This window comes from Sciurus carolinensis, chromosome 3 (genome assembly GCF_902686445.1).
Source record: "Sciurus carolinensis chromosome 3, mSciCar1.2, whole genome shotgun sequence".
Lineage (NCBI taxonomy): Eukaryota > Metazoa > Chordata > Mammalia > Rodentia > Sciuridae > Sciurus > Sciurus carolinensis.
Window position 1 is genome coordinate 183,478,363 of NC_062215.1, and position 25,631 is coordinate 183,503,993.

General features: G+C 56.2%; 1 protein-coding gene across 1 annotated transcript in view; it reads left to right on the top strand.

The window, feature by feature from the left end:
* Positions 1-2,945: 2,945 nt before the first annotated feature.
* The window catches only part of LOC124979566 (kinesin-like protein KIF1A), a gene marked incomplete at its 3' end in the record, with an annotated part of 64,743 nt that continues 42,057 nt past the window's right edge, over positions 2,946-25,631 (top strand). Inside the window, 2 exon segments of the mRNA XM_047543923.1 lie at positions 2,946-3,080; positions 23,176-23,343. Of these exon segments, the coding sequence (XP_047399879.1) occupies positions 23,238-23,343 (106 nt within the window).

Sequence of the window (25,631 nt, forward strand, 5' to 3'; positions counted from 1 at the left end):
CATCGCCAGTCCCTCAATGAAGTTTTCAATTTTATGAAAGGTTAATAGCTCAAGTTGACTTAAATTGGCGGAAACACAGAAGTCTGTGCCCACTGTACTGGACAGCGCATTCTGAGCACAGGTACCATTTGTAGAAATGGACCACACATTAGGACCTAATTAGGACAGGGGACCACCTGGATGCACCAAGCTCCCGACTCCAGTTTCCCCTTGGGCTTAGCCAAAGTGACACCAGGTCAGGCCAGGGTGTGGCTGCCTTTGCTACCCTCCTGTGGGGGCGGACTGGCTCACCCTCCACCTGGGGCCTGAGCACCCTCACTCCCCCACCTGCAGCGGGAAGCCTGCAGCGCTGGGGAGCCCTCAGGACCTCCTGAGCTCCCAGCACACCTTCCTGGACAGTTACTGTATCCAACACTGCTCAGGTTACTCAGTTGTAGTATGCTATCAATCAGCTCTGCCAGCATCTTGACTGAACACATTCTGTTCTAGGACAAAACCAAGCGAGAAACAGGCAACGAAGGGTTAAAATACAACAAACACCGGCTGTTATGAAATAACCCACGGTTTAAAAGGAGATCCTCAGCGACACTAAGAAATATCTAGATCTGAGTGATAATGAAAGCATTATATGACCAAATCTGTGAGATCCAGCTAAGGCAGGTCTGTAGAAGGAATTTGGTAGCTTTAAACAGATCTATCAGAAAATTGGGAGGTTTGAAAATGAACTTACATATGCCATAAGACAGCACGAAATATCAACCCAAAGCATCCCAAAGAGAGGAATAGATGCAGACAGAAATAAATAAAATAAAGATGGAACATTAACAAAACTGATGAACCTTTGAAAATACTTAAAAATATTTAAAAAAGAGAAAAATGCGAAAAATAAAATAAAATAAGTACCGAAACAACACAAGCATAAATATGCCAGTAATTTTAAAATGGAATGAAACGGATTAATTCCCAGAAAAATGTCAAATCTTAGATTAATTCCTGGGAAAATATCATTTTCGGGGAGAAACAGAACTGGCCCATGCTAAAGAGCGTGGGGAAAACGGAAGCGATGGGGGCAGGTGACTATTCTTTCTACCGCTGCTGGGGACAGTTACGACTTCCTCCTTTGCCAGGTGGTTTTGGGAAAGACGAAGCGTCTCCTGGTTTTGGTGTCGGGGGCGCGGCGGGTGGGGGCTTGCGGGCAGGGCAGGCGTCCGCTCTGTTCCTTACCAGGCGGCGCGCGCTGTTGCTAGTGGTCCCCCCCCGCCCCGCCCCAGCTCCCGCGGATCTTGAACAGTGAGGCCTCAGCGCCGCGCCTGGCACCTGCTGGGCGCCGAGGACGCAGATGGCAGGGCCTCCTCGAGAAGGCTCCTGGGGCCCCTGTTTCACCGCGGCATGACGTCACTACACCCACCGCCGCAGTGCGGGCACCCCTGTGGGCGAGCAGACCACAGGCGTGTCACAGTTGCCCGGCCCAGGATGATGAGATGTCCGTCAGCCCCCAGGGGACCAGAAAGCAGTGGGGTCTGGTGAGGGCTGTGGAACCAGAGCAGCGAGTGACTTGGGGGTCCAGGGAAGCCTGGCTGAACAGGCGGAGATGACCCCGAGCGCGGCCGGAGGACAGCCGGGTCCACAGGCGGGCGGTTGCGTCAGCCAGGCACGCAGGGCATCGGGGATGCTCTGGCCTTCCGGTGCGCAGGCTCACGCGTCAGGTGTGGTTTTAAGACCACCTGTTACATCTGGAGTCCACACCCTAACCCTCGCCCCCTTCCTCCCTCCGCTGGTGAAAGACCCCAGCTCTGGCCGACCCCACGGCTGCTCCTTGGCCTGGGCTGGCCTCTCCCCGCCGGGCGCAGGCGGAGGTTTTATGATTTTCCTTGTAAGGGGTCCACATGCCGGAGGGTCTGGCGTGGGGTCTGAGGCCAAGTTCGGTGGGCGAGGGCCCTCCCCCGCACGGTGGAAGCCGGGGCGCCGGGCCGTCCTGGAGCGGGACGCGGCATCCGCGCCCGGGCGTCTGTACCCCCCCCCGCCCCGCATCGGTGATGTCACAGCCCGGCCCCAGCCCCCTCCAGCCCCATCCTCATCGCCTCTGCGGCCGCGACGCCCGTCCCTCTCCCTGCGCGACAAACCAGCTGGCGGCTGGGGCTCGGACGCCGCACGCAGCCAACCAGCGCGGCGGGAGGGGCGCGGGGCGGGCCGGGCCGGGGGCGCGCAGCCCGTCACGCGGCGCCACCGTCACTGCGCCGAGCACAGCCCGCAAGCGGCAGCAGCTCCAGGCTCGGGAACCCGCTCCAGTGCCAGTCCCCATGCGGGGCCGCAGCCAGTGACACCAGAGAGGTAAGGCCGCCACCCGCCGGGCTTCCTGCAGCCCGCGCCCCTCACCCGGCAACTGCACCAGCTGCACCCAGGGTGGGGAGCTCCGTCCGGCGCAGGCGTCCTTGTCTCTGCCCGACGCGCGGGCACCTCGCAGTCCCTTCCCTTCCCCCGACCCTCCTCCGTCCCCGCGAAGAACAATGGGGCGAATTGAGGGGTATCGCCCTTCGTGCGCAGCCGGGCAGCCCCCGCCGCAAGGTCCCCTCGCTACGGAGGAACGCGGGGCCCGAGTGGGCGGGGGTCGCCAGGGAGAGGGCGCGCGCGGCGGGCCGGATCTGCAGGCACCGTCCTTTCCCAGCTATAGCGTCCCCTGGAGAGGAGCCGCCCAAGAGAAAGTGGTCCCGGCGGCGCTGCACCGGCGGGGTTGGGGAGGGATGTAGAGAAGGGAAGAGCGCGCGGATGCGGACACCGGGGAGGGGGCGCGGCTGCAGAGCCCCGGGCAGAGGGGAGGGCGCGCAGGGCGGCTGGGTTTGGGCAGCTGCTCCGGTCCCCGGGTGGGGGAGGGCGGATGCAGGAGCCCAGAGCAAAACAGGCGGGCGGGCGGGGCGGGCGGGGACTGCGGCGCGGAGGCCCGGCCACCGGCTTGGAGCGCACCGCGGCGCTGCCCATCATCTCCCCGAGAGACCCCAGCTCCCTTCCAGAAAGCCCCACCACCTGGGAAGGGCCGCCGCCGGGCGCGGCCTGCCTGGACGCAGCCAGCGCCCCAGTAACAGGTGTGGCCCGGCGGCGGGCGGGGGCTGCGGGGCCGCAGCGTCCGGACGAGCGGCGCTCCCCAGGCGCCCGGGCTCGGGGGACTGAGGAACACCGGCAGCGAAGACCTTGCTCTCCCCCTGGGTCCCCCTCAGGCCAGCTCCGCGCCAACCAGGGCACCGCCCTCCTCTCCCGAAGGGGCTGGGGCGGCGGCCGCGTCGGTGCGGGCAAGGAGGGTCTGCGGGCTGGGCGCGGCCCGGGCGCGGGAGCGGGGCTGCGGCCGCGGTGCGGGGGGAGGGGCGGAGGGAATGCCAAGTCATGGGCCTGCTGGGCGCGAGCGCGACGTCGCCGGCGCGGACCCGACGCGCGCCCACGGCCCCAGGAATGGGGCTTGCCCGGGGGCCGGAGGACCCCTCCCCAGCGGCCGTCCTTTTCAAGGGTGCCCGCACCGCCGGGATTAAAGGCCTTCTGGGGCAAGCGGATTGGGTCATGCGGCTGCGGAGGGAGGAGGTGCGGAGGGCCTGCCGCGCCGGGCTGCCCCTCACCCCCGGACACCCCGCGCTGAGCACACTCCTGCCCCAGGCACGGTCGCACGGAGGACGGCTGGGGCGGCTGCCGGGGCCATGTGCGCAGTCCCCTCGGTTTGAGGAGGCAGCCGCGGGTTGAAGGGAAGCTCTGGGGTCCGGGGCTGGGGCCGTACCTGCGGCGGCCATTTTGCAGGTGTGGTTGGACGCCCGCCTTAGTCGGGCAGCGGGGTGGGGTGCGGTACAGGCAGGGCAGGTCTCCCAGCAGCGTTTGCTTTGGATAAACATCATCTTTAGGGGTTCCTTGCTTTGGGTTGTTGGAGTCAAGAGCCAGTGCCCTTCTGGACCGAGGGGCATAGGAAAGCCAGCCTCCTCCAAGGTGTGAGGTCCAGCGAGGTGCTGGCCTGAGGCAGGGACCAAGAGGGCCTCCTTTTGGCTGTGGGTGAATTTAAAGGGCAGGCTGCCCTCCTGGGTAGGGCAACAGCACGGGGGATAGTCAGAGAGCCCTGTCCGAGGGCCGTAAGGCCTGCTGTGAGCACCCCCTCACTGAGTGCTGCCCCTCCTGATGTCCCTGCTCCATGGGAATACCCCTCGGACAGCCCCAGGTGGAGACTGAAGCTCTGCTTGTGGGCGGCTGAACGGGAGTCAAGTCCTGGTCACTGGGCAGTGAGCCTCATGGCTCACTTGTGCCCCTGAGGTCCTCCCCTCCCTCACTTCTGCTGGCCCATGCTGACCCTGTCCTCTGGGAGTGGAGCAGGGCAGTCTTCCTGTGGACTGTGAGCCAGGGGAGAAAAGGGACAGATATGGGTAGGAGGGATTGGGGGCTAAACAGCCCAAGGCTGGAGGGAGGACCTCCTCAGGCCCTCGGCTCCCCCAGGCCAGCCACAGCATTGTGCTGGGTGTGCATGGCAGGCTGGGCCATCTTCCCAGAGCCTGGCATCACCAGATTGGGGCCTGTGAAGGAGCTGTCAGCCCTGAAACACCCTGCTCTAAGGATTGACCCATCTCAGGCCAGCCAGACTCTCAGGCCCAAGACTGTGGGAGGGACCTGAGTAGCCAGCAGGTGGAGAGTGCAAGCCTGGGCCACCCAGCTCTAGTGCCTGGCAGACTGAGCCTGTGTGCAGAGTCGGATGCTCCCTGGGCACTGTATGATGAGTGTTCTCAGGCTCAAAGGACAGGGCTCACACCTCCCATGCTGATGGCCAGAGCGAGTGCAGTGTCACCTCCCAGAATCTACCACTCCATGCCTGGAACTTCTCTGAGAACTCTGCAGGGGTGGGCCACTCCCTGCTCCCAGCCTGTCCACAGGTGGTCCAGGTGGCCAGGGCCAGGGCCAGGGAGGACTGACCTGCATCCTCTTCCAGTTCTGTCTCTTGTTGGTAGCCTCTGTCCACTGGTCTGTCCTGGGACAGGAGGATTTGAGTTCCCAGGGTCCTGCACCTGGGTCCCTTGGCATCATTGCCTGGAGCAGGGGCAGGGGCTCCTCAGCCCCACCCAGTGTAGCTGCCTTGGTGCTTAACTTGAGCCCAGACAGGATCCTGGCCCAAGGTCAGACTGAGCTCTGGGTCTCCAGTGCCCTTGTTCCTTCGTGCCTGGGTGACATTGCATATGGGGACACTGCAGGCTGAAACTGAGACCCCTTGGGGTCCTCCGCAGGCCCTGCTGCTCATGAGGTCCTCGGTCTCTGCGTGGAGCATGACCTGGACGTTCAGACGTGGTGGCTGCAGAGTCCAGTGGGAGGGGCCGCCTCTCTCCAAAGCCTTCTGACCCTGGGTTAATCTCCTAATCCCAGGACCTGCAGTCCAGACAGGCTGTGCAGGGCCTGGGGTTCAGATGGTCTTGGGGGTTCCCACTGTGTGGCCCACCCAGTCAGATTTTAGGATTCTCTGGGTCTAGAAGGCCACCTGCCCGAATCCCACCTGCCAAGGCCTCCTGCATAGCCCTCACCCCTTCCCCTCATGGCCCTGGGGGAGGCTGAAGCAGCCCCCACCACTCCTGCACATGTACGGGCACATTGACACACATGCACATACAGCCTCAGACACACGTAGACACGCCCCCCCAACACACACACCGGCAGCCCTCACTCCAGGTCTGATGCCACCTGGCCTCTTCCCTGGAGCCCTCTACCCCACCTGCACACCTGCCTGCTGGGCCCTCACCTGTTGCCAGGACCTGTCTGTGGACCTCTGGGCAGTGCGCCCACCCTCCAGGTCTCAGCTGGCTGCTGAGCTCTAGGGGTAGGAATGGGGCCTGATTGCCGGCAGGCCCCCTTCCTTTTGAGCCAGCCTCTGGCCTTGTCCTCAGCAGGAGGCGGGTGGTGTCCAGGGGTGCTCCAGAGGGCAGGACTGCTGTCCCCTCAGGTAGACCTCGGTTGCCTTGCCCACTTCACCAGCTCAAGTCGGGTGTTGAGAGGCAGGACTGGTGGGGCCTGGCTTCTGTCTGCTGTAGGGTCAGGGCAGGGAGTTGCTCCCAGCCGCCCCATCCTCACTCTCCACCTGCATCTGGGGCCAGTGCCACCCAGGCTGCAGGTCCCTGGTGCCAGGCAGGTGCGGCTACTCAGCAGGCCAGAACCAGGAGACTCCGCAGGGCCTCGCTGCCTCTGTCAGCCTGTGCTTCACTGCAGGCAGGGCTCTCAGGGTTGGTGTCCTTTCATCCTACGGAATGGGCTTTTGTTCTCACTTCTCCAGCTCTGCTGAGCCCCACTCGAGGGAGCCACTTCCCTCCTGCCTCTGTCTGGGCTGGTTTCTCTGTGACCTGCCGATTCCCGGCTTCCTGGCAGCTGCTCACTGCGTGTCCTGGATGGGACCTCAAGCTGCCTGTTTCTTGGTTTCCCATCTTGCTTTGCTGGAGTGTTTCTCTGTGCAACTTCTTGAGACAGGTGCATAAGTCAGTATGTGCGAGCACCTCGCCCTCCTTCCTCCCACCAGGGGTGAGTCCAGCAGCCCTTCTTTCTGGTAAATCATTTGCTCAGAACTCAGAGGCTCCACCGTTGTCTTCAGCGTCCGGTTGCTTGGGAGAGTCTTGGTCAGCACGTCTTCCTCCCTGGAATCTCCCTTTCCTTGGTGTTCTGCCCACGCATGTGGGTGAGTCTCTGTGTGGGTTTTTGCTTCACTGGTGCTCAGTGGGCTCTTTGAATGGAAGACAGGTTTTCTTCTTTCATCTGTATATAATAATTTCCTCCTCTCTCATTTTCCCTGTTTTCTTTCTGAATCCATGGGTTGGACTTCTTCTGTGACCCTGCCTTTTCTCTTGTATATTCTGTCTCCTCGTCTAGGTTCTATTTGGTCTTCATTTTCTAGTCCTTTGTATTTCAGCTTTATATATATATATATATATATATATATATATATATATATATATTTTTTTTTTTTTTTTTTTTTTTTTTATCTCCAACACTGTTCCTTCCTTGACTGTAATTGTTCCTGTTTCATAGCATCCTGTTCCTGTTTGCGAATGTGGTGACTTCAAATAGGCTCTTGCATGTTAGCGGAGGTCCTGTTGGTTTGCCGGCTTTGCTCCTGTGCTGTGGTTTCTCTGTCCCACAGGCCTGTTTTTGCTGTTTTTTCTGGCCTTCACTTTGAAGGCTTTGCTCTTATGCAGGTGGGAGGCCTTGTTGTCCATGCACATGTTTGGGAGTCCACTGGCAGAGTGTGCTTGAGCTGGGGTTCTTTCCTCTCAGAGTGGGGTCTGACAGGAGCCGGGTTCGTCAGGAGTGGGATCCATTGCAGGCTTTGGCTCAGGTGAAGGTGTGGGTGCTCTGTACCAGAGTTCAGGCTCCAGCCTCCACACTGAAGGCCTTACCCTTGCGGAGGCTTTTTTCTGTTTCTGTGGATAGAAAGTTTCAGCTGCCTGCCTGGGGTCCTGGCTGAGCCGCCCTCTGAGAGAGTGGAGGCAGGATGGGGTGAGGGTTTCTGTCCTTGCTGTGCTCCTCAGGTCTGCCTTCCCCTGATCCCGTGGGTGCATAAGCTGAGCCCCCAGGGGCTCCTGTGCTCGACTACCCGCTCTGCCCTCCACAAACACCAAGAGGGCTGAGGTCCTGCGGAGCACCTCTCCTACACTCCGCCCTTTGCCGATGAGGAGTGATTCCAGTTCTCTGCCCTTTATTTCATGGGGTCTTGGGTGACCAGTGGGCCTGGAGGTTGTCTGGCCAAGAGGCTGCTCCACACTCTTTAGGTGTGGCCTGTTTGTGTGTGTGTGTGTGTGTGTGTGTGTGTGTTTAAATCAACCTCTTTGAGAAGAATCAGTGTATTGGGAAGAGTTGTGCTTGTGTTTTTTGTTGCCCTGGTGTGTGTGGATACGTTGGGCCACTGGTCTAACTTAGAGGAGGACAGGTCCCAAGGCGAAGGCCACTGGAGGCCTGGGAGCCCCTGTGCAGCTGGTTCCCTGTGAGTGCTGGCCTGCCCTGCCCCCAGGCTGGTCTGTTTCTGCCTCTCATGCTCCTACTGCTTTCGGCATAGACACCTGTCAAGCATCTGCGTCTGTCTTAGACTGCTTTCCGATGCTATAACAAAATACTTGAGACCAGATAATTCACAAAGAATAAGTGTTTATTTGGCTCATGGTTCTGCAGGCTGAGAAGTTCAAGAACAGGGTACAGCCTGGTCAGCTCTGGCGAGGGCCTCATGCTGCGTGGTAACATGGTGCGGGCAGCCTTCGAGACAGCAGCTTGCTGGAGAGCGCTCACTTCATAACAGAACCCGCCCTCCCGTGACAAGCCCATGTCCGTGAGTGTGTGAATCTGCAGTACTCCGTTCCCTCATGACCAGACACCTCCAAAGACCCCGTCTCTCACATACCATTAACATGTGACCTTGGGAATCAAGTCCCCAGCACCTGAAATCTGGAGTCACGTCCAAACTTGGCAGTAACCTGTGCTGCCGCTTGGCCTTTGTCTCCTGCCCCCTTCCTCAGGGATCCGGCCTTTTCTGCACACAGTCCCCACACTGATGCAGAAAACCGAAATGGTCTCAGGCCCCAGGGCAGCAGAGGAGCTCCTCAAGGGCTGGCCATCTGTGACCACAGGGACCCCAGTGCCATCGGTGGATGGCCTCCCGTCCCCCTCCTGGGCCTGGCTGCAGGCTCAGGTCTCCCTCTCCTGTGGACTTCGCCCTCCATCACAGCCCTCTTGTCACACAGAGGCGTCCTGGGTCCTGCCACCCTCAGACCCTTGGTGCTCAGGGATCCTCCAGCAATGTCTCGGTCTCTTCCTGGCTCCAACTCCTCTGTGCTCTGCGACAGCCAGGCAGGGTCCCTGTGGACAGTGCACCTCCCCTCTGCCTTTGAGGTGCCCCCTCCTGCCAAGCCCTGGCGCCTGGGGTGTCTGATGAAGTCACTCTAGCCCCGCCTCTTCAGACCCCCCTCCGGCTCTGCCCTCCGCCATGGGCAGGGGCAGCCTCTGGGTGCCCTCAGGGCTGCCCGGGACCCTGGGGGCAGCTTGACTTCTTGTTCCCCTTCACAGCAAGGCTTGGTGAAGAGTTAGCGTCTGTGTGAGAGGACCTACAAATAGCAGTGTCCCCCACAGCTTCGGAGTCAAGCACCTCCGACATGCCGCCTGCCCCCAACTCCAGCAGAACACTCCCCGTTCTGAGATGCCCTCCAGAGTCACTGCACCCCGGAGGGAAGAGAGAGGTGTGCTGACCCGATTGCAGATGGGGCAGCAGGGGCAGCAGGGCCTCCACCTCACCAGAGCTGGTGCAGCCAGCCTCGCGGCCTCCACTCCATTAGTGCCCTGGCCTTACAGTCCACTGCCTGACCTTGGTGCTGAGCCTTCCCAGATCCTGCCGCTCGCCCAGCCCCGGGCAGTGTTTGCCTGGTGGAGGCCGTGCGGGCTCCCCGCCGGGAGCGTGCCGCTGAGCTGTCCTGTGGGGTTGGTGGGCTCCCGAAGCTCTGCTTCCTTCTCCGCACTTCGTACTGCGCCTCTGAGAAGGCCCGCGGGGCCTTGCTCTGGTCTCCACTGTGGATGTGAAGGCTGGCCTGGGCTTCCCGCAGCCCCAGATGCTGCTGCCCGGGCTCTTCCCTGGCTCTGCGGCACCCCAGCGGCTCGGCCTCTGCACCTCGTGGTCGGCGGCTCTTCCAGGTTCTGCAGCGTCCTCTTCTGAGCGGTGGTGGTCCCAGGTCACTGCTGGGCTCAGTGTGCAGGAGGCTGAGTCAGGAGGACGGGTGGGGCTGGCGTCCAGAGAGCCCCTGGGCAGCGTTGAGCCCTCCATCCTGGGTGCTGTGGGTGGCCTGAGGCTCTGGGTTCAGGACGCTGTCCTCGTCCTGAGCAAGGTCGTGCTGTCTTTGGCATGAATTCCACGTTTGTGCCTTTCTGGCCCCTTTTCTTCTGGGGTTTTGCGTTTTGATTTCACCTCTTCACGTGAATCCTTGTTGGACGGGCCCCCCTCCTCCAGCCCTGCGGCTTTTCAGAGGTGTCCTGAGGTCTGTGGCTCAGGAGACCCTTGCTGAGGGACGGCGGGAAGATGTACTCTCCTTGCTGTCCTGAGACTTTCTGGTTCTCACTGGGTTTCCGGCCCACAGGGATCTGCGAGGTGCTTTTCCACGTGGCTCACGGGTTGCCCTCCCACCCCAGTCCCGGCGGGTGGCAGGCCACCAGGGCTGCGTGCACACAGGTCTGTTCCAGCCCCCCTGTGTCTGTGGTTTTCTGTCCCTGTCCCAGTAGCACTGGACACACCCCAGACCCCAGTCTGCCTGAGACCCCCGAGGGTCCCAGCCTGCCTGTTGTTTATTCCTGTATGTGTATATCAGCGATGGAGTTCAGCTTGCAGATTCGTCAGCGAGAGCCTCACACGGTAACTAGTAGGAACTCTTCTAATGACACGCTGCAACGGCACCTGCTCAAAGCTTGGAAGTGTTTATTTCTGGAGTTTTCTTTTTGATTGATTTTTATTTTTATGCATTGGGATGGTTATGAGATCTGTATCTTTATAGTCTTTTATCACTTTACTTTTTATTTGTGTGTGGTGCTGGGGATCCAGCCCAGCGCCTCCCTTGCGCTGGGCAAGCGTGCCACCCGGAGCCCCAGCCCAGCCCAGGCGGGTTTCCATGAGTGCTTTTGGACCATGGCTGACCCTGGTAGCTGCATCCAGACATGTCAGTCTGCTCTGTCGCTGTGACACACGCCTGGGACGGCCAGCTTCTGAGGAGAGGATTGCCTCGCGCACAGTTTGTAGGTCCCAGTGCCACGGGCCTTGCGGGCTCTTTGTGCAGACGTGTGGCCTGAGCAGGCTGCTTCCTCCTGGTGGGGATGCTGCAGGAGGGAGGAAGGCGAGTTCCCACATCCCCTTGGAGCACCCTTGTGACCAGAGGCCTGCCCGGCCCCACCACCTCAGCAGGCTCTGAGCTGGAGACAGCCTTCTGCACCGAGGCCTTTGGGGACATTTAAGATCCACCCTGAGCACCCAGGCACTGGAACCTCGGGTGGGGCTTCTGTGGCTCAGCACCAAGTCAGGACGTGGAGCGTGCAGCCCTCCAGAGTCCCTCCTGTGGCCTGCTCTTCCCATACATTTTGAGACATGACTTGTCAGGTTTCACAACTTGAGACATCGTTTGAAAAGACATTGAATTTTTGTATGAATCTGGGTGAAAAATCAACATTTTTAAGATTTTAAGATTTTGTGTTCCTATGAAGAGTCCGTTACATAGTTCCTAGGTTCTCTGCAATGCCCTTGGTAAACTTTTAAAATCTTCTTCATGGAAGTCACCCGTGTCCTTGGTGACATTCCTGGGGTCTTGTGGTTGGGTCGCTGCTGTAGTCGGGCTCTGTCCCTGGTGCACAGCAGCGTGGCTGGCTTCCCGCGACCTTGCTGAGCCTTCCCACAGGCTCAGAGCACTCGCACGGCTGTCTCGGTCCACAGAGGAGGACGGCTGGTTCCTTCCCTCCAGGTGCCCAGGGCGGCCTTGCCTGGCTTTCTGCTCCTGCCTCTGGTCTGGGCGGAAGGGCGCGCGTTGCTCCTCCACCACCCTCGGGGGAAGGTGGGGTGGCCTTAGAAAGGTTCTCTTTACTCCGAGGCTCAGAGTTTTATCATGAGTGGTCTTGAAAACAACTGGATGCTTTTTAAACGTCTGTCGAGGACCTGGTGCTTCCCCTCCCCTGAGGAGTGGCGAGGCCGCCGGCCCTGAGGTTGCGCTGTGCTGGCGCCTGGGGTCAGTCCGCTGCACCATCCCCCCCTTGACTGCTGCCTTTCCTGCGGCTTCCTTTGGATGTTAGTATCCACGTTCATTAGTGAAACTGGTCTGTAATCTTCATTTCCCAAATTTCGCTGCTTAATTTGTGGCCACACTCCTGTTAGTCTCAGTGAACAAGTCGGGAGTATGTTCTTTCTCTTAGTCTTCCTCTTTTTTTCCATTCTCTTTGTGTAGAATTCGGATCACTATTTAAACGTATGGTAGAACTTAACTATAGTGAGTTGAGTCTGTTGCCTATTTTGTGGGTAAGTTTTATTTATTTATTTATTTATACTCAGGAAATAAAAATTTTACTGTATGAAATTTACATTTGTTACATATGATGAAAAGTACAACCAAAGATCTTTTGCTCATTCTTTTCCTAATGCATTCTTGCAAAGACACATTTTTATATAGATTATTTAACAGTTGTTATAACAGTTGTGCTGGCATTAAGTGTATAAATAAGGTATAAAATGAAAAACAGATCAAAACAGTGCAGAGGGAAGACCACTGCCAAAGAGTTACCACCAAGAACTTGGGATTTTTCCATGGCAAGGTAGGTGTTGCAGGGCCATCACTCTGTAAACGAGGTTGGATGTCTGAAGCCATTCATTAAGATACTCGACAAGACCTAATGCGTCTGGGATATTGTCCCCCTCAGAAACAAATTTCAGCAGAATAGCCATTTGGATTTCTTTAGAACAGCTTTCTTCCTAGAGTGTTTTTGTGATCCCTTCTCAAGTTTTATTTTTAATTTAACTTTTTTCTTTGTTAAGATGGAATCTTGCTATATTGCCCAGGGTGGTTTGAAACTACTGGGTTCAAGCAGTCCTTCTGCCTCTGTCTCCTGAGTGCTGGGTCTATAGATGTTATCCCCTGTACCTGACTTGTGGGTGAATTTCTAAACCATTGAACTGATTTCTCTAATGGCGTAGGAAAATCAATGTACCTGCTGATTTATTTTTTCCCCTTGTTATGGGTCACTTTTTCCTTCTTTTGGTATGTCTCGTGAGGTTTTTTTTTTTTTGGTACCAGGGATTGAAGCCAGGGATGCTTAACCACTGAGCCACATCCTCAGCCCTTTTTTCTTTTTCTTTAGAGACAGGGTCTCATTGAGTTGCTTAGCGCTTCACTAAATTGCTGAGGCTGGCTTTGAACTCAATCCTCTTGCCTCAGCCTCCTGAGCCACTGAGATGACGGGCGCGCCTCGCCACGCCTGGCTCTGTCTTGTCATTTTTGCTTGGATGCGAGGCGTGACTTTGACATTGCAGAGCAGGAGCCCTGTGTCCTTCCTTTATGGCGGTCAGGAGGCCGCCTCTCTGAGGACCCGTCTGATCAGTCGCTGGTCTGGAGTGGGTGTCCTGTGGGGATGCTTCATCACTGGACCAGGACTTGGCTGCTCTGGGCCTGCCTTGGAGAGATGGAGGGGTCTCTGTGCTCTGGCTGGTTGCATCACAGACGTCTCCCTACGTGGTGTGAGCTTTGGGGGTTGTCCAGCCTACCACAGCCCAGGTGTCCTGTGGCTGGCTCCACGGGCGTGAACTAGTACTGAGCAGGACCCGTGGATGCCACAGGGCAGCTCTTGGCTTTTCCAGAACTCTGACCCAGCATCCACGGCCTCCACCTGCCCACTTTCTGACCCCCGTCTCCTCCACTTGCCCTTGTCTCCTGCGCCCGAGGTCGGAAAGCTGCTTCCAGGCTGCGGTGGGGTGATCAGGGGCTCACCCGCTGTTCTCTCAGGGGTCAGTCAGGGTCCTGCACTGCCTGTTGTCTGCTGTCTGCAAACAGCTATTCTCATGTGTCTTGTCTGGTTCGCTAGTTGTTGTTTGCAGTAAGAAGTTAAGTCTGGTGCCTGGAACTCCATCAGCTGCAAGTGTTTTGCTAGTGATATTTTCCTCATCAGTTACTAGGTGTTTTTACATTTCCGTCTTGATTTCTTCTTTGCTGTATTAGCTATTCAGAAGTTCATTTTTTCAGTTTCTAAACATGTGGGCTGGCTGTTGTTTGGTCTCCCCAAAGCTCGTGTGTTGAAGGCGTGGTCCCCAAAACAGCAGTGTTCAGAGGTGGGCTTTGGGAAGTGATTGGACCACAAGGGCTCTGGGCACCGCCATGGTCAGTCACTGACAGCTGGGCAGATTCCTGGGCAGCGGGGGACTGTGCAGGTGGGGCGTGGCTGGGGAGCAGGGCTCTGGGGCGTGCCTTGAACTGTGTCTTGTGGCCCCCTTTTCTGTCTGCCATGAGAACCACTCTGAGCTGGTTTCCCAAGCCTGGGTTCTTGGACCATGGAGGTGTTCCAAGTCTAAAACCAAAATGGCAGGAGGACAGGCCTGTGGCTAAAAATTCTTAGGGACTCTTGCTTTTTGACTAGTTTTGAGTCATTCAGACTAGTTTCCCCTTAGTGGCAGATGGCTTTTCCCCAGCCTTTCAGTCCATCAAGGGTGTCACTTTGAAGGGACCGACTTAGTGGAGGTGGGCTCCATCCTGCCTTTGTGCCTGCGCGGCCCCGCCTCCCCACGCAGTGAGGTGGAGATGGCAGCGGCCTTGTGGGTTTGTCTCCAACCTCTGCACTTCCTTTCCCTCCCCTTTCCTGGCCGGGTGGGAGTTTCCCAGTTTGTACGCGTATCTCCACTGTCAGCTCCGCCCACAGTAGTTCTGAACACCAGCCTGTTTTTTTCTTTGATCCATGGTTGGAGTTGTTTCACCTAATGCCTTCAGTAGGGGATTCTGACTTTTGGGACAGGGTATTGATGTAGCTTAGTTTATTGTGATCAGAGAACATAGGCCTTGTAATTTTAAATTAAAATAAGATTTGTTGAATCTTTTAAGACCACCACATAGCAAACTTTAGCAACCGTTATATGCACACTTTAAAATGTGATATATATTATATGTGTGTGTGTGTGTGTGTGTGTGTATGTAAATCTTAGTAGTCAATAGAATAAGCAGAAGAAAGATTTTTGTCTTTTTATTTTCAACCTCTGTGTCTTTATTCAAGGATCTCTCGTAAACAGAACACAATAAAAAAAATCTCTTAGGAAGACCATTATAGAATTTGACTAAGGTGTCAATTTAGCAAGAGGAAATAACAATTCTAAGTATATCTGGACCAAATCTCAAAGCACCCAGGTGGAGACAGCAGATGTCAGTAGACCTGAGGGGAGGGAGACTCTGTCCTGCGAAGCATTAACAACACATCACCAATGGATGGACCATCCAGACAGAGCGTGACACAGAAGCAGAGCTCGGCTGCACTAGACCAGGTGGACCCGGCAGACACACACAGAACATCAGGACGCGTGCTTCCCAGCAGCACATGAAACATCCCGCAGGACAGAGCACGGCCAGCTGCAGAATGAGCCTTCACAAAGCGAACCACTGAAATGGTGTCAGGTACCTTTCCCATCCCAGTGCACTGACACTAGAAATCAGTAACACAAAAAGCCTTGGAAATTATACAACCATGTGGAAATTAAGCAACTTAGTTTTGAACAACCAATGAATAAAGGAAGAAACCAGGAAAGAAATTCTAAAATTTTCTTGAAAAAAATGATAGAGGAGAAACAACATACCAAAACCTATGGATACAGCAAGAGCAGTATAAGAGGGAAGTTTATAGCATCAACATCCACATCAAAAAAGCAGAAAAAAATCTCAATAAATAACCCATCACTGCATCTCAAGGCATTAGAAGAACACGGACAAGGATCTGGGGATGTAGCTCAGAGGCAACACTGGCCTAGCTTGTGCGAGGCCCTGGGTTCCATCCCCAGCAGTGTAAAGGAAAAAGAAAGGGGGTGGGGAGGGAGGAAGGAAGAAAGAGAGAAAGAAAAGCAAGAACAAATTAAATCCAGAATTAGTCAAAGGAAAGAAATGATAAAGATCAGAGTGAAATAAATAGACTAAAATCATACAAAGATATCAGTGCAACAAAGCTGTTTCTTCAAAAAGAAGAGAGACAATTCCTTAGGCAGAGGGAGAGAGAGAGAGAGAGAGAGAGAGAGAGAGAGCGCACATAAAATCAGAGATGGAAAGGGAGGCATCACAACGGATGCTACAGGAATGCAAAGGGTCATGAGAGATCACTTTGAACAATATGTGTCAATTAATTTGGTGACCTAGAAGAGATGGACACATTCCTAGACATACACCTCACCAACATGGAGTTGTGAAGAAACCCCAGTAGCAGGTAACGAGGTTGGTTTGGTGGTGAAGTCTACCATCAAGGATGAGCCCAGGGCAGACAGCTCCCTGGCAGAGACCTGTTTAGAGGAGACGTCATACCAGTTCTCCCTAAGACCCTCCAAAAGTCGGGGGTGGAGCTCCCCTAGCACATTCCACCAGGCCAGCAGTGCCCCCAGAGCAAAGGCAGATAAGGACGAGACAAAACGGAAAGAAGGCTGCAGACCTACAGAAACAGGGCCTGGCCATCCTCGGCCGAGTTGGCACACCAGGTTCCTCAGCACATGAGAGAGTGCATGCCAGGGTCAAGTGACACGCAGCCTGGTTCAACACACAGGCGCCAACCAAAGGGGCACGCCACCAGCAGACCAGAGGACAGAGCCCCGAGACCATCCCCACAGAGCTGAGGCAGAAGGGGCGCCGGGCCAGAGTGACAGGGCTTCAGGATAAGGCCTGAGCAGGGACAGGAGGCACGTGCCTCAGCGTGGCGAAGGCACGTTTGATAAGCCGGCAGCTGGCGACCTGCCCATGGGAAAGCTGGAAGCTTCTCTCTCACGTCTGGAGCAAGATGGGGGTGTCCGCTCCCCCACTTACACTCCGCACAGTGCTGGAAGTTCGGGCCAGAGCAGTGGGGCAAGAGAAGGAGAAAAAGAGCATTCAAACTGGAAGAGAAGTCAGAGCTGCAGATGACAAGATCTTATTTATTGAAAACCCCAAAGACTCCACCAGAAAACTTTTGGAGCAAATTAATTCAGCAAAACTGCAGAACACAAAATTGTCACATGAAAATCAGTAGCACTGCTATATGATAATAGTGAATTATCTGACCTAGAAATCAGGAGAGCAATTCCATTTACAGTCGCTACCCAAACGAACAAACAAACAAGCAAACAAGCGAAGAAACGAAAAAGCACCGAACCCCTAGGAATATGTTTAACTGAAGAGGTGAATGATCTCTATCATGGGAATCAGAGAGCGCTGATGGAGGGGGCTGCGGGGGTGCCCTGTGACCAGGGACCAGAAGTCTCAGCACTGCAGAAAGCACTCTCCAGTGACATTCTTCAGAGAACTAGAAGAATAATACGAAAGGCGTGTGGAACCATGCGAAGCCCTGAACGGCGAGAGCAATCCCAAGCAAGCGGAGCAGAGCAGGCAGCATCACACTCCTGACTTCAGAACACACCACCGAGGCCTTGTCAGCTTAGCGCAGGCCCAGCCCCCTGGCGGACAAGGAGCCTGGAAGTGGACCCACGCATCTGCAGGCAACCGGCTTTTTAAAAAGGTGCTAGGTGCGTGCACTGGGAAAAAGACAGTCTTCAATAACTGGATGTCAACGTATGAAAGAATGAAACTAGACTCCTGTTTCTCACCCGGTGAGAAATCAACTCAGAATGGATTAGAGACCATAAGCAAGTCCTGAAACTAGAAGAAAACCTGGGAAATGCTTCAGGACATGAAGATGGGCAAAGGCACAGGGACCAAAAAGCAAAAGTAATCAATTGTGATCATGTCAAACTAAACAGGGACCAAAAAGCAAAAATGATCAATTGTGATCATGTCAAACTAAACAAGGACCAAAAAGCAAAAATGATCAATTGTGATCACACTGAACTAAACATCTGCACAAGATAAACAACCAGCAAAGGGAACGGCAACTGCAGAACCACGCTTGGGTGCTGTACGTTCAACAAGGGGATGACCTTGAGAATACACAAGAAACTCCAGAAACTTAAGAGCAAAACAAACAAAAAACCCACAAATAACCCAACTAAAAATAAACGATTAACCTAAGCAGGCATTTCTGAAAAGAAGTGTACAAATAGCCTACAGGCCTGTGAAAAGATGCTTGATATCACTTATCAGGGAAACGCAAACCAAAACCACTGTGAGCCACCGGTGCACCCCAGCGGGACTGGCCACTCTCAAACCACAGAAGACGCCAGCGCCCAGTCCACGTGCAGGGAAGGGGGCCTCACCAGGCTGGGGGCGGGAATCAGTGCAGCCTTCGCCCAAACGGTGGACGTGTGCAAAAGGGGTGGAATCTGTCTGTTGAAGACATCTGCACCCCCGGGATCCATTGCAACGGAGAGCTGGGAGCACCCGCGTCCATCCGCTGGCAGGTGAAGAAAACTCCGTCCATGGACACTCTCCAGCCCCGAGACTGGATCCTGCAGGAGGGAGCCAGGCGCAGAAAGCCCCGCACCACCGACCTCCTGCATTGGTGGAACCTTAAAACGTTGATCCCCTGGGCACGAGACCGAGGCTGGGGAGCGGGAGGCAGGGGAAGGGGTGCCAAGTTACAGAGGGATAGGAGCAGGAAGACCCGGGCGCTGTTGCAGTGGGTGGGTGTGGATGGCAGAGGCACTGAGGAGAAAGGCTTGTGGATCCTGTGTTATACGCAAGTGGTGCGTGATGGAGGAGGGGGTATTGTCCTGGCTTAGACGTTACAATGCATGCATGTGTTGAGACATCATGTTGCCCCCATTAACGTAAAGGGTTTTTATGTATCAGTGAAAATAAATCTAATTTAAAAATAACAAAGTGGGACCTTTGGAACAACATGGAACAGGGCTGCCCGAGGGTGGTGGTGCCCCCTTGGAGAGCTGTGTGACAGAGCCAGGCTTTCTTCTAGAATCCGAGTTCCTCTCTTCAACCTATCCTCTTACATTCTGCTTTTCCCCCTTTTTAGCAATTGTACTGATAAGAGACACTTTAAATGTCTGTATTTTTCTCGGTGTTCTTTGCAGTCGCACGCTCCCTTTCTGTTCTCTCAGTGACTGCCCCAGTGCTCACCTCGCGTCTGTCCTGGCCTGAGGGGTCACTGACGTCGCCTGCGAGTGGGGATCCTGCAGACTTGTCGTTGGACTCTCATTTCTGCTGAGAAGTCAAATGCCAGTCTTATTTTGGACACTTTAAAAGTGTCCTGCTTCTTATTTCTGGCTGATTTTGGACCTTGCTCTTCATCCTCTGGGCTCACCTGCCCTGATGCAGCTCTCTGTGCGCTCTGCTTTGTGTTAGCACAACGTTTTGAATCTATGGATTGACACACTTCAGCAGCTTTTTACAATTCACGATTTTTCTCTTGAAATATCCTTCTCTGCTGTCGTAGTCCATTCAGGCTGCTATTAAACACACGTGCACACATACACACCACAGACTGGGAGTTTTTTAAACAACAAGAATTGATTCCTCACAGTTTTGGAGGCTGGAAGTCCACGGTCAAGGCAGATTCAGCATCTGCCCAGCGTTCATTTTCTGGCTCATAGATGGTGCTTTCTTGCTGTGTCCTCTTGGTGGAAGGGCAAGGAGTCCCCTTGGCCCTCTTATAGGGGCACTAGTCCCGTTCATGAGCACCCCCCTCCTGACCTAGGCACGCCCCAGAGGTCCCACCTTCCAGCACTGTTGGAAATCCCAGCGTGCCCCAAGAAGTCAACCCGTGCTCAGAAGCCCCTCGACAAGGCAAAGGCCCCTTCTGCACAAGGGTTGCTACCCAACCTGGCTGGTAAGTGACCTGGGCAGGCAGTCCACTGCTTCTCCCCCTAGTGCAGGGCTGCCCCTTGCTCTTATAGGAGGAGCTCAGGGTTACAATCTACGCAATTGGCTAACTTGAAATTTGGGGTGGGCAAAGGGAAGGGTTATGGTTAAAATGGCTGCAGTTGGATCTTACATCCCAATTAAGGCTAAAAACTATATTCTGAGAATGGATTGCGGACTTTCCATTTCTCATAGTACCCTCACTTAAGAGGTGAGGATTTCAACATGTGAATTTGAGGGACCCAGAGCACCCTCATTCCGTTGACTCTCTTGGATTCCACTTACATGCCTGTCAGACCATTTCTCTGTGACTTTCACTTCTATGTTTTCCATTCTTTTTTCTCTTTTTTGATTTTCTATTGTTTGTCCTCCCATTCGTTAACACGGCCTCCAGCTGTATCTAATCTCTTGAGTTCTTAATTTCAGTTATCATATTTTTTAATTCTAAAATTTTCACTTGATTCTTGATGATTTCCATTTCTCTGGGAAAATTATTCATTTTTCCATTTACGTCCTCCATCTTTTTCTCTCATATTGAACATACGAATCATGACTATATTAAGTCCTTATTTGATCACACCTAGGTCTGAATCCTGCAGATGTACATTTCTTCTTTTTCCTCTGTGTGTTTTTATTTTATTTTCCCTCTTGGTTTTTGATCATGCAGTCTGTCTCTTCATGCCTTGTTACTTTGATGTGTTAGACATCACCTGCTAAAACACTGGGAGGCCCCAGGATGTTCACCTTTCTCTCTCAGACAGTGAGCAGGAAGCAGGACCCCTAACTCCCCCGGGGAGTAGCTGAGCTCAGGCAGGTGTGGGTCTGAGGAGGCCCAGCCCATTTATGGCTCCACCCTCCCCTGCGTTCTCAAAATCAGGCCCCACTGTGACTTCTGGGGTTCTCCTCCTGGAGGACCCTGTATTTGAAATCTTTTTTCCTTAGCAGCACCTGACCCTCAAGTTTTTTCTTGACTTTCGGAGATTTTCTGCTTAGGTTTTTAAAATTCAACCACTTGCTGGGTGCAGAGGCACGAGCATAATCCCAGCTACTTGGGAGACTGAGGCAGGAGGCCTGCAAGTTGGAGGTCAGCCTGGGCAACTTAGCGAGACCCTCAACAACTTAGGGACACCCTGTTTCAAAATAAAAAATTAAAAGTGCTGGGGATATAGCTTAGTGGTAAAGCACCCTTGATTTCAATCTCTAGTATCAGAAAAAAAAAAAAATCTACCCTTATGCCTTATTCAGAATTTGGCAACTGTCTTAAGGGACACATGGCTGTTTGCTCCTTTTAGTCTCTGCCTCTCCCCTCCTGGGATCTTGGCCTCTCAAGCCTGTTTGTCGCACCATGAGCTCTGCAGGTTTCCCTGTCCCTCAGCAACCACTCTCTGCCTGGGAAGACTCTGGACTCCCAGCCTCTGGTTGTGAGCAGAATGCAAATGTGCTGGGAGACCTGCTGTGGAATGTGGCTTCTGTGCCTCAGCCCCCACCCCGGCTTCTTGGCCTGCGGGTCCCCCCTGCTTCTGCAGCGCCTGATTCTGGCTGCAGCAGCGTGGTGTGGGGGAGGCCGGCGGCCGTCCACACTCTGCAGTCTTCCTGGTGATGCAGACTTGCGCCCGGAGCCAGGGCAGAGGCCCCTGCGTATTCGCCTGCTGCTTCTGGAAGGCAGGTCCTGGCTCCGTTTCTCCACGTGGGACAGCCGGTCGTCCCAACGCTGATCCCACCCAGCGCCCTGGAAGGCAGCATGGTGGGGAGCGGGTGGGTGGCTGGGCCTCCTTGTCTGCCCTGAGCGCTGAGCAGCGTCTCTTCTCGGCTCTGGAAATTATAATGGCTTCACAGCCTACAGGGTGGCTGGGAGGGTCCCTCTTTCTTATTTTCAAAAACTCTCTTCTCTTTCCACACTTCATTGACCGTCCCGTTGGAATATTCTGGTTGTGGGGATCACGCTGACTTGGTATAGCTAAACTTGGGGAGGACTGAACATTTTGCTGTGTTGAATTGAACCCCTGCTCTCAAATATTTCTTTATTTCTGATTATTTCTGCTTCAGCACTTGGGATCACGTGGTCACAGGGTGAACCTTTCGAGAGACAGGAGGCTGCTTCCTGCTGCTGAGAATCTTGCTCACAGTCTCTTGGTTCATAGTCAGTCTCTTGGTTCATAGTCTCTTGCTCATAGTCAGTCTCTTGGCACACAGTCAGTCTCTTGGCGCACAGTTGGAGTCTTGCTCACAGTCTCTCGCTCAGTCTCTTGACGGTCTTTTCCAGCTTCAAGGTGTGGGAACTAGCCAACATAAGGAACCAGATCCTCAGAGAGGTGCACCCTTCTGTCCACTCCTGGGTGGTCACTCGTGGACTCAGGAGGACAAACAGTAAGGGATCCACTCATGGGTGTAGTTGAGGCTGTGCCCTGTGGCCTCAGGGACCGTGCTGGGGTAGCAGGCTCAGGTCTGGCCGTGGGAACCTGTTTGTCCTCCGTGCTGGGAGGCCTGGCTCTCTTCTGCAGGCCCTGGGAGAGTTGCTTATAGAGGGACAGCCCACCTCTGGCCTGCCTGTGCTGTGGCCGGGCCACGCCTGTGCTCCCTTCTCCATCTGCAGAGCTGGGTCCTCCTCCTTGACACGGGGGGCCCAGAGGGCTGCTCAGAGGTATGGGCCCTCATCACAGATGGGCGTCTGCAAGACCCAGGAAGGGCACCTTTGTGCCGGTTTGTCTTGAGGGTGGCAGTGATGGGCAGGGGACCAGGCAGAGGATGGCCTTTTCGGAAAGGGGACTTGGGGACTCTGTTGGGGATTCAAAGAGCACCCTCAGTGTTTGCCCCAGGACACCTCTGGTGTTGGGGGATCATCCAAGCTGGTTTTCTGCGGCAGGAGGCGGAGGCCCTGAGAACCCTCTCCACGTCCGACTGAATGAGCTCTTCTTCCTGGGGCTCTGGCCCCAAGAGGGATCCCTGGCCCTCCCACCAAGAGCATGGCCCGCTGCCAGGGCCCTTCCCTCTGTTCCTGGGACACTGCCCTGGACCAAGGAGCCCTGGATGAACAGCCCTGCGGAGCCCTTCCCAGGGGCTGCCCTACTGTGTTTGGCAGGAGTGTTCTGTAGCCTTCCTGAGTTCTGGGACCTGAGGGCAGGGGCCCTCGCCCTCAGCCCTGTCATTCCTTGCATCCGAGCCCTGAGGCCCCGGGACTGTCACACAGCCTGGCCCTGAGCTTTCTCTGCCATGCCTTGCGGATTCTCAGGCTGCTGCGGGTCAGTGTGACTTGGGTGCAGGGTGCAGCTTCAGGAATACCTTGCACCTCCTGGGAGAATCACAGGCAGCAGGAAATGGTGCTGAAAACGAGCCGCCCTCACATTCCTGGCCCTTCCTTTGAGGCTGAGTTAAGTGCTTGGTCCTGCTGATGCAGAGACCCTACTGTGGCTGGGTGTGGCCACCAACTAGCGCCCCAGGGTGCAGGCTGCGGTCAGACGCCCTCCACTCGGATCTTGGGCTTGTGCAGCCCTCGCTGGGCTGCGTCCTCCGGCCCCGCCCTGGCTGAGGCTCAGCTTCACACCAGGTGCCTCCTGCTTCTTGTGCTGGGCTGCACTTCTCTGGGCTGCAGAGCTGGGCTCCACACCCCTGCAGGTCTGGCTGGGGTCTGAGGGAGGTCCTGTGGGTTCCAGCCGCATCCTGGTCCTGGCTCTTTGGATATTGCTTCTCATTCGAGTTTTCCTTCCCCCCCAAGGTATCTCCCACCCCTGCTGGGGCTCCTGCCACTGCTGGGAGTGACAGACAGAGGCCGCAGAGATGGCCGGGGCCTCGGTGAAGGTGGCCGTGCGTGTCCGCCCCTTCAATTCCCGGGAGATGAGCCGTGACTCCAAGTGCATCATCCAGATGTCCGGAAGCACCACCAGTGAGTACCTACCGTGAGGCCGCGGGGGCGCTGGTCCCAGGCACGGCCTGTACCTCATGGCCAGACCGACAGCAGCCCGGCCCCTCCTGGAGCCACGAGCTCCTGCGAGCGGCCTGCAGCTGCCGTGGAGATCGCACGCCAGCGCTCACGGAAGCCAGTGGGCTCCCACAGTTCTGGAGGCGGAGGTCTGAGCCAGGCGTGGCCAGCTGCGCTTCCTCTGGGTGGCAGGGGCGACCCTGCCTCTTCCCGCTGGGCTGACCGTGGCCCATCTCTCGAGCTCCCTTGTCACCAGGCCTTCTTCCTGGCCTGCCTGTCTGTGTTTCCACGTGGCCTTTTATAAGGACACCAACCTCAGGGTTTAGGGCCCACCTTAACCCAGGACAGCCACATTTTAACAAATAATCACATCTCCAAAGACCCTGTTTCCAGATAATTCCACCCCCCGAGGGCTCCGGCGGCACGGTTTTGGCGTCACTACTTACCTCAGGACACAGTTACTGCTGAGGTTTCCAGGTTCCATTCTTTTCTGCTTTTCACTGTTTCTCGTAGCTGTCTCAGGCCTCTGACCAGTGGGACAGAACTGCCCCCGTGGGTCCTGAGGCAGGCCCAGGCTGCTGGAGGCAGGAGGGAGGCCCGCTTGTCCTCCTTTGGAAGGCTTTTTAGTGGGGTGCTGAGGACACGGAGTGGGGGCAGATCTGGTGGTCAGTGCACTCAGTTTGCATGGTGGCAGCACCTGGGGTAACTGGTGCTGGCCTTCCCCTGGGCCTCGTGCACCATGGCGGGGCTGGCTCTGGGCCCTGTGTGCCCGCCCCGTGTCGGGCTGGCTGTGCGGGGACCAGTGAGCCCTCCTCAGCTCTGGGGCAGCAAGGGCTGGCAGGTGACTGTGGCTGACTCTGGCTCAGCTGCCATGGCTTCTTTGGCCACAGGCGAGGGTGACCCAACTGTACCCAGTGTTGGCCAGCAGCCCCTTCATCCTCGGGGTGTCGGGTGACAGGACCTTCCGCCTGCAGGGGCTGCCCCTGGGAGGGACTCTCAGGCCTAGAGTGGCCACCTCCCCGAGTGGTGGCCTAGGTTTCTGAGGGCCGGAACTGGGTGTCTGGGGAGGGGTGCCGGGGTGCTCGCGGTCCCGTTGCCATGGAGTCATTGTGGGTGGACGACGCTCTTCCCTGGAGCGTCCTGTGGTCCTGCTCTGAGCAGCTGGATTGGGGCACCGGCTGCAGGGCTTGGTCCACCCTGCAGAGCCAAGTTCCTCTTTGTGCCCAATCCTGGCTCTGCAGGAGGCAGGCTCTGGGGCTCCTGGAAAGTGCTCGTCTCTCTGGTTGGAGCAGGAAGTGAGCCTGTGAGCCTTTTGGCAGCGCTGGGTCCACTGCCACGGCCAGCGCTGCCACGGTCCCTCAGCCTCAGGAGGGTCTGCCCTGTGTGGGCTGAAGATGATCCCGGGTGGGCCCAGGGTGCTGGGCCTGGAAGTGATGCCCCGCTGTGCTCTTGGCAAGCCTGCTGGGACTGGGCTAACGCCCCTCTGGGCCCCAGGGTGCCCACTGGTGCAGATGATGCTGCTGGACAGTCCATACCCCACGTCTGCTGGACGCTCCACACCCCAGTTCCAGGTCCATTCTGAGCCTTCTAGTTGCAGAGGAAGCTCCAGGGCGGGACCCCTTGTCCCCATCTTGGCTGTGTAGAGGGGGACCCTGGGCCCAGAGCAGGGGAGCTGGACTGGGCCTCTCCACCCAGGCTCCTGCCCACCAGGGTTGAGAAACCAGCAGCATCTCTGCCCACGGGAAGTGGCCCCGTGTGAGTAGCCTGGGCCTCCACAGTGCCACAGCTGAGTGGCTTCAGATAAGGGCCTCACTCCCCGCGGTCTGGAGACCAGGGCTGGAGAGCGCGGGCTTGGTCTGCTCCACAGTCCACAGGCGCGAGACAGTGCGTCCTGGTCGCTGCCTCTCCTTGTGAGCCCACTGATCTCTGGTCACGTCCCCGCCCCACCCCCTTTTCCAGCGCTGCTCGCCTCCCGAGGTCCCCCACTGGGTGGGCTTCGTGTGTGCACTGGGGACGCGGTCAGCTCCTGGCAGGCTCCTGCCGAGAAGCGGCTCAGTGCCCCTCTGGCTTGGTGGTGCACCTGGCTGAAGGACCTTCAGACTCCAGGAGTCGCTCCGTTGAGTTCCTTTTAACCCGTCTGTGTCCTTCCCTCTGGTGGTCACCTTATGTGGGCCTTGCCCCGGAAGGCTCCGGTCGCTCTCCCACCTGGTGCTGCTCCTGGAGGCAGCTGGACATGGCCGCCTCACAACCCC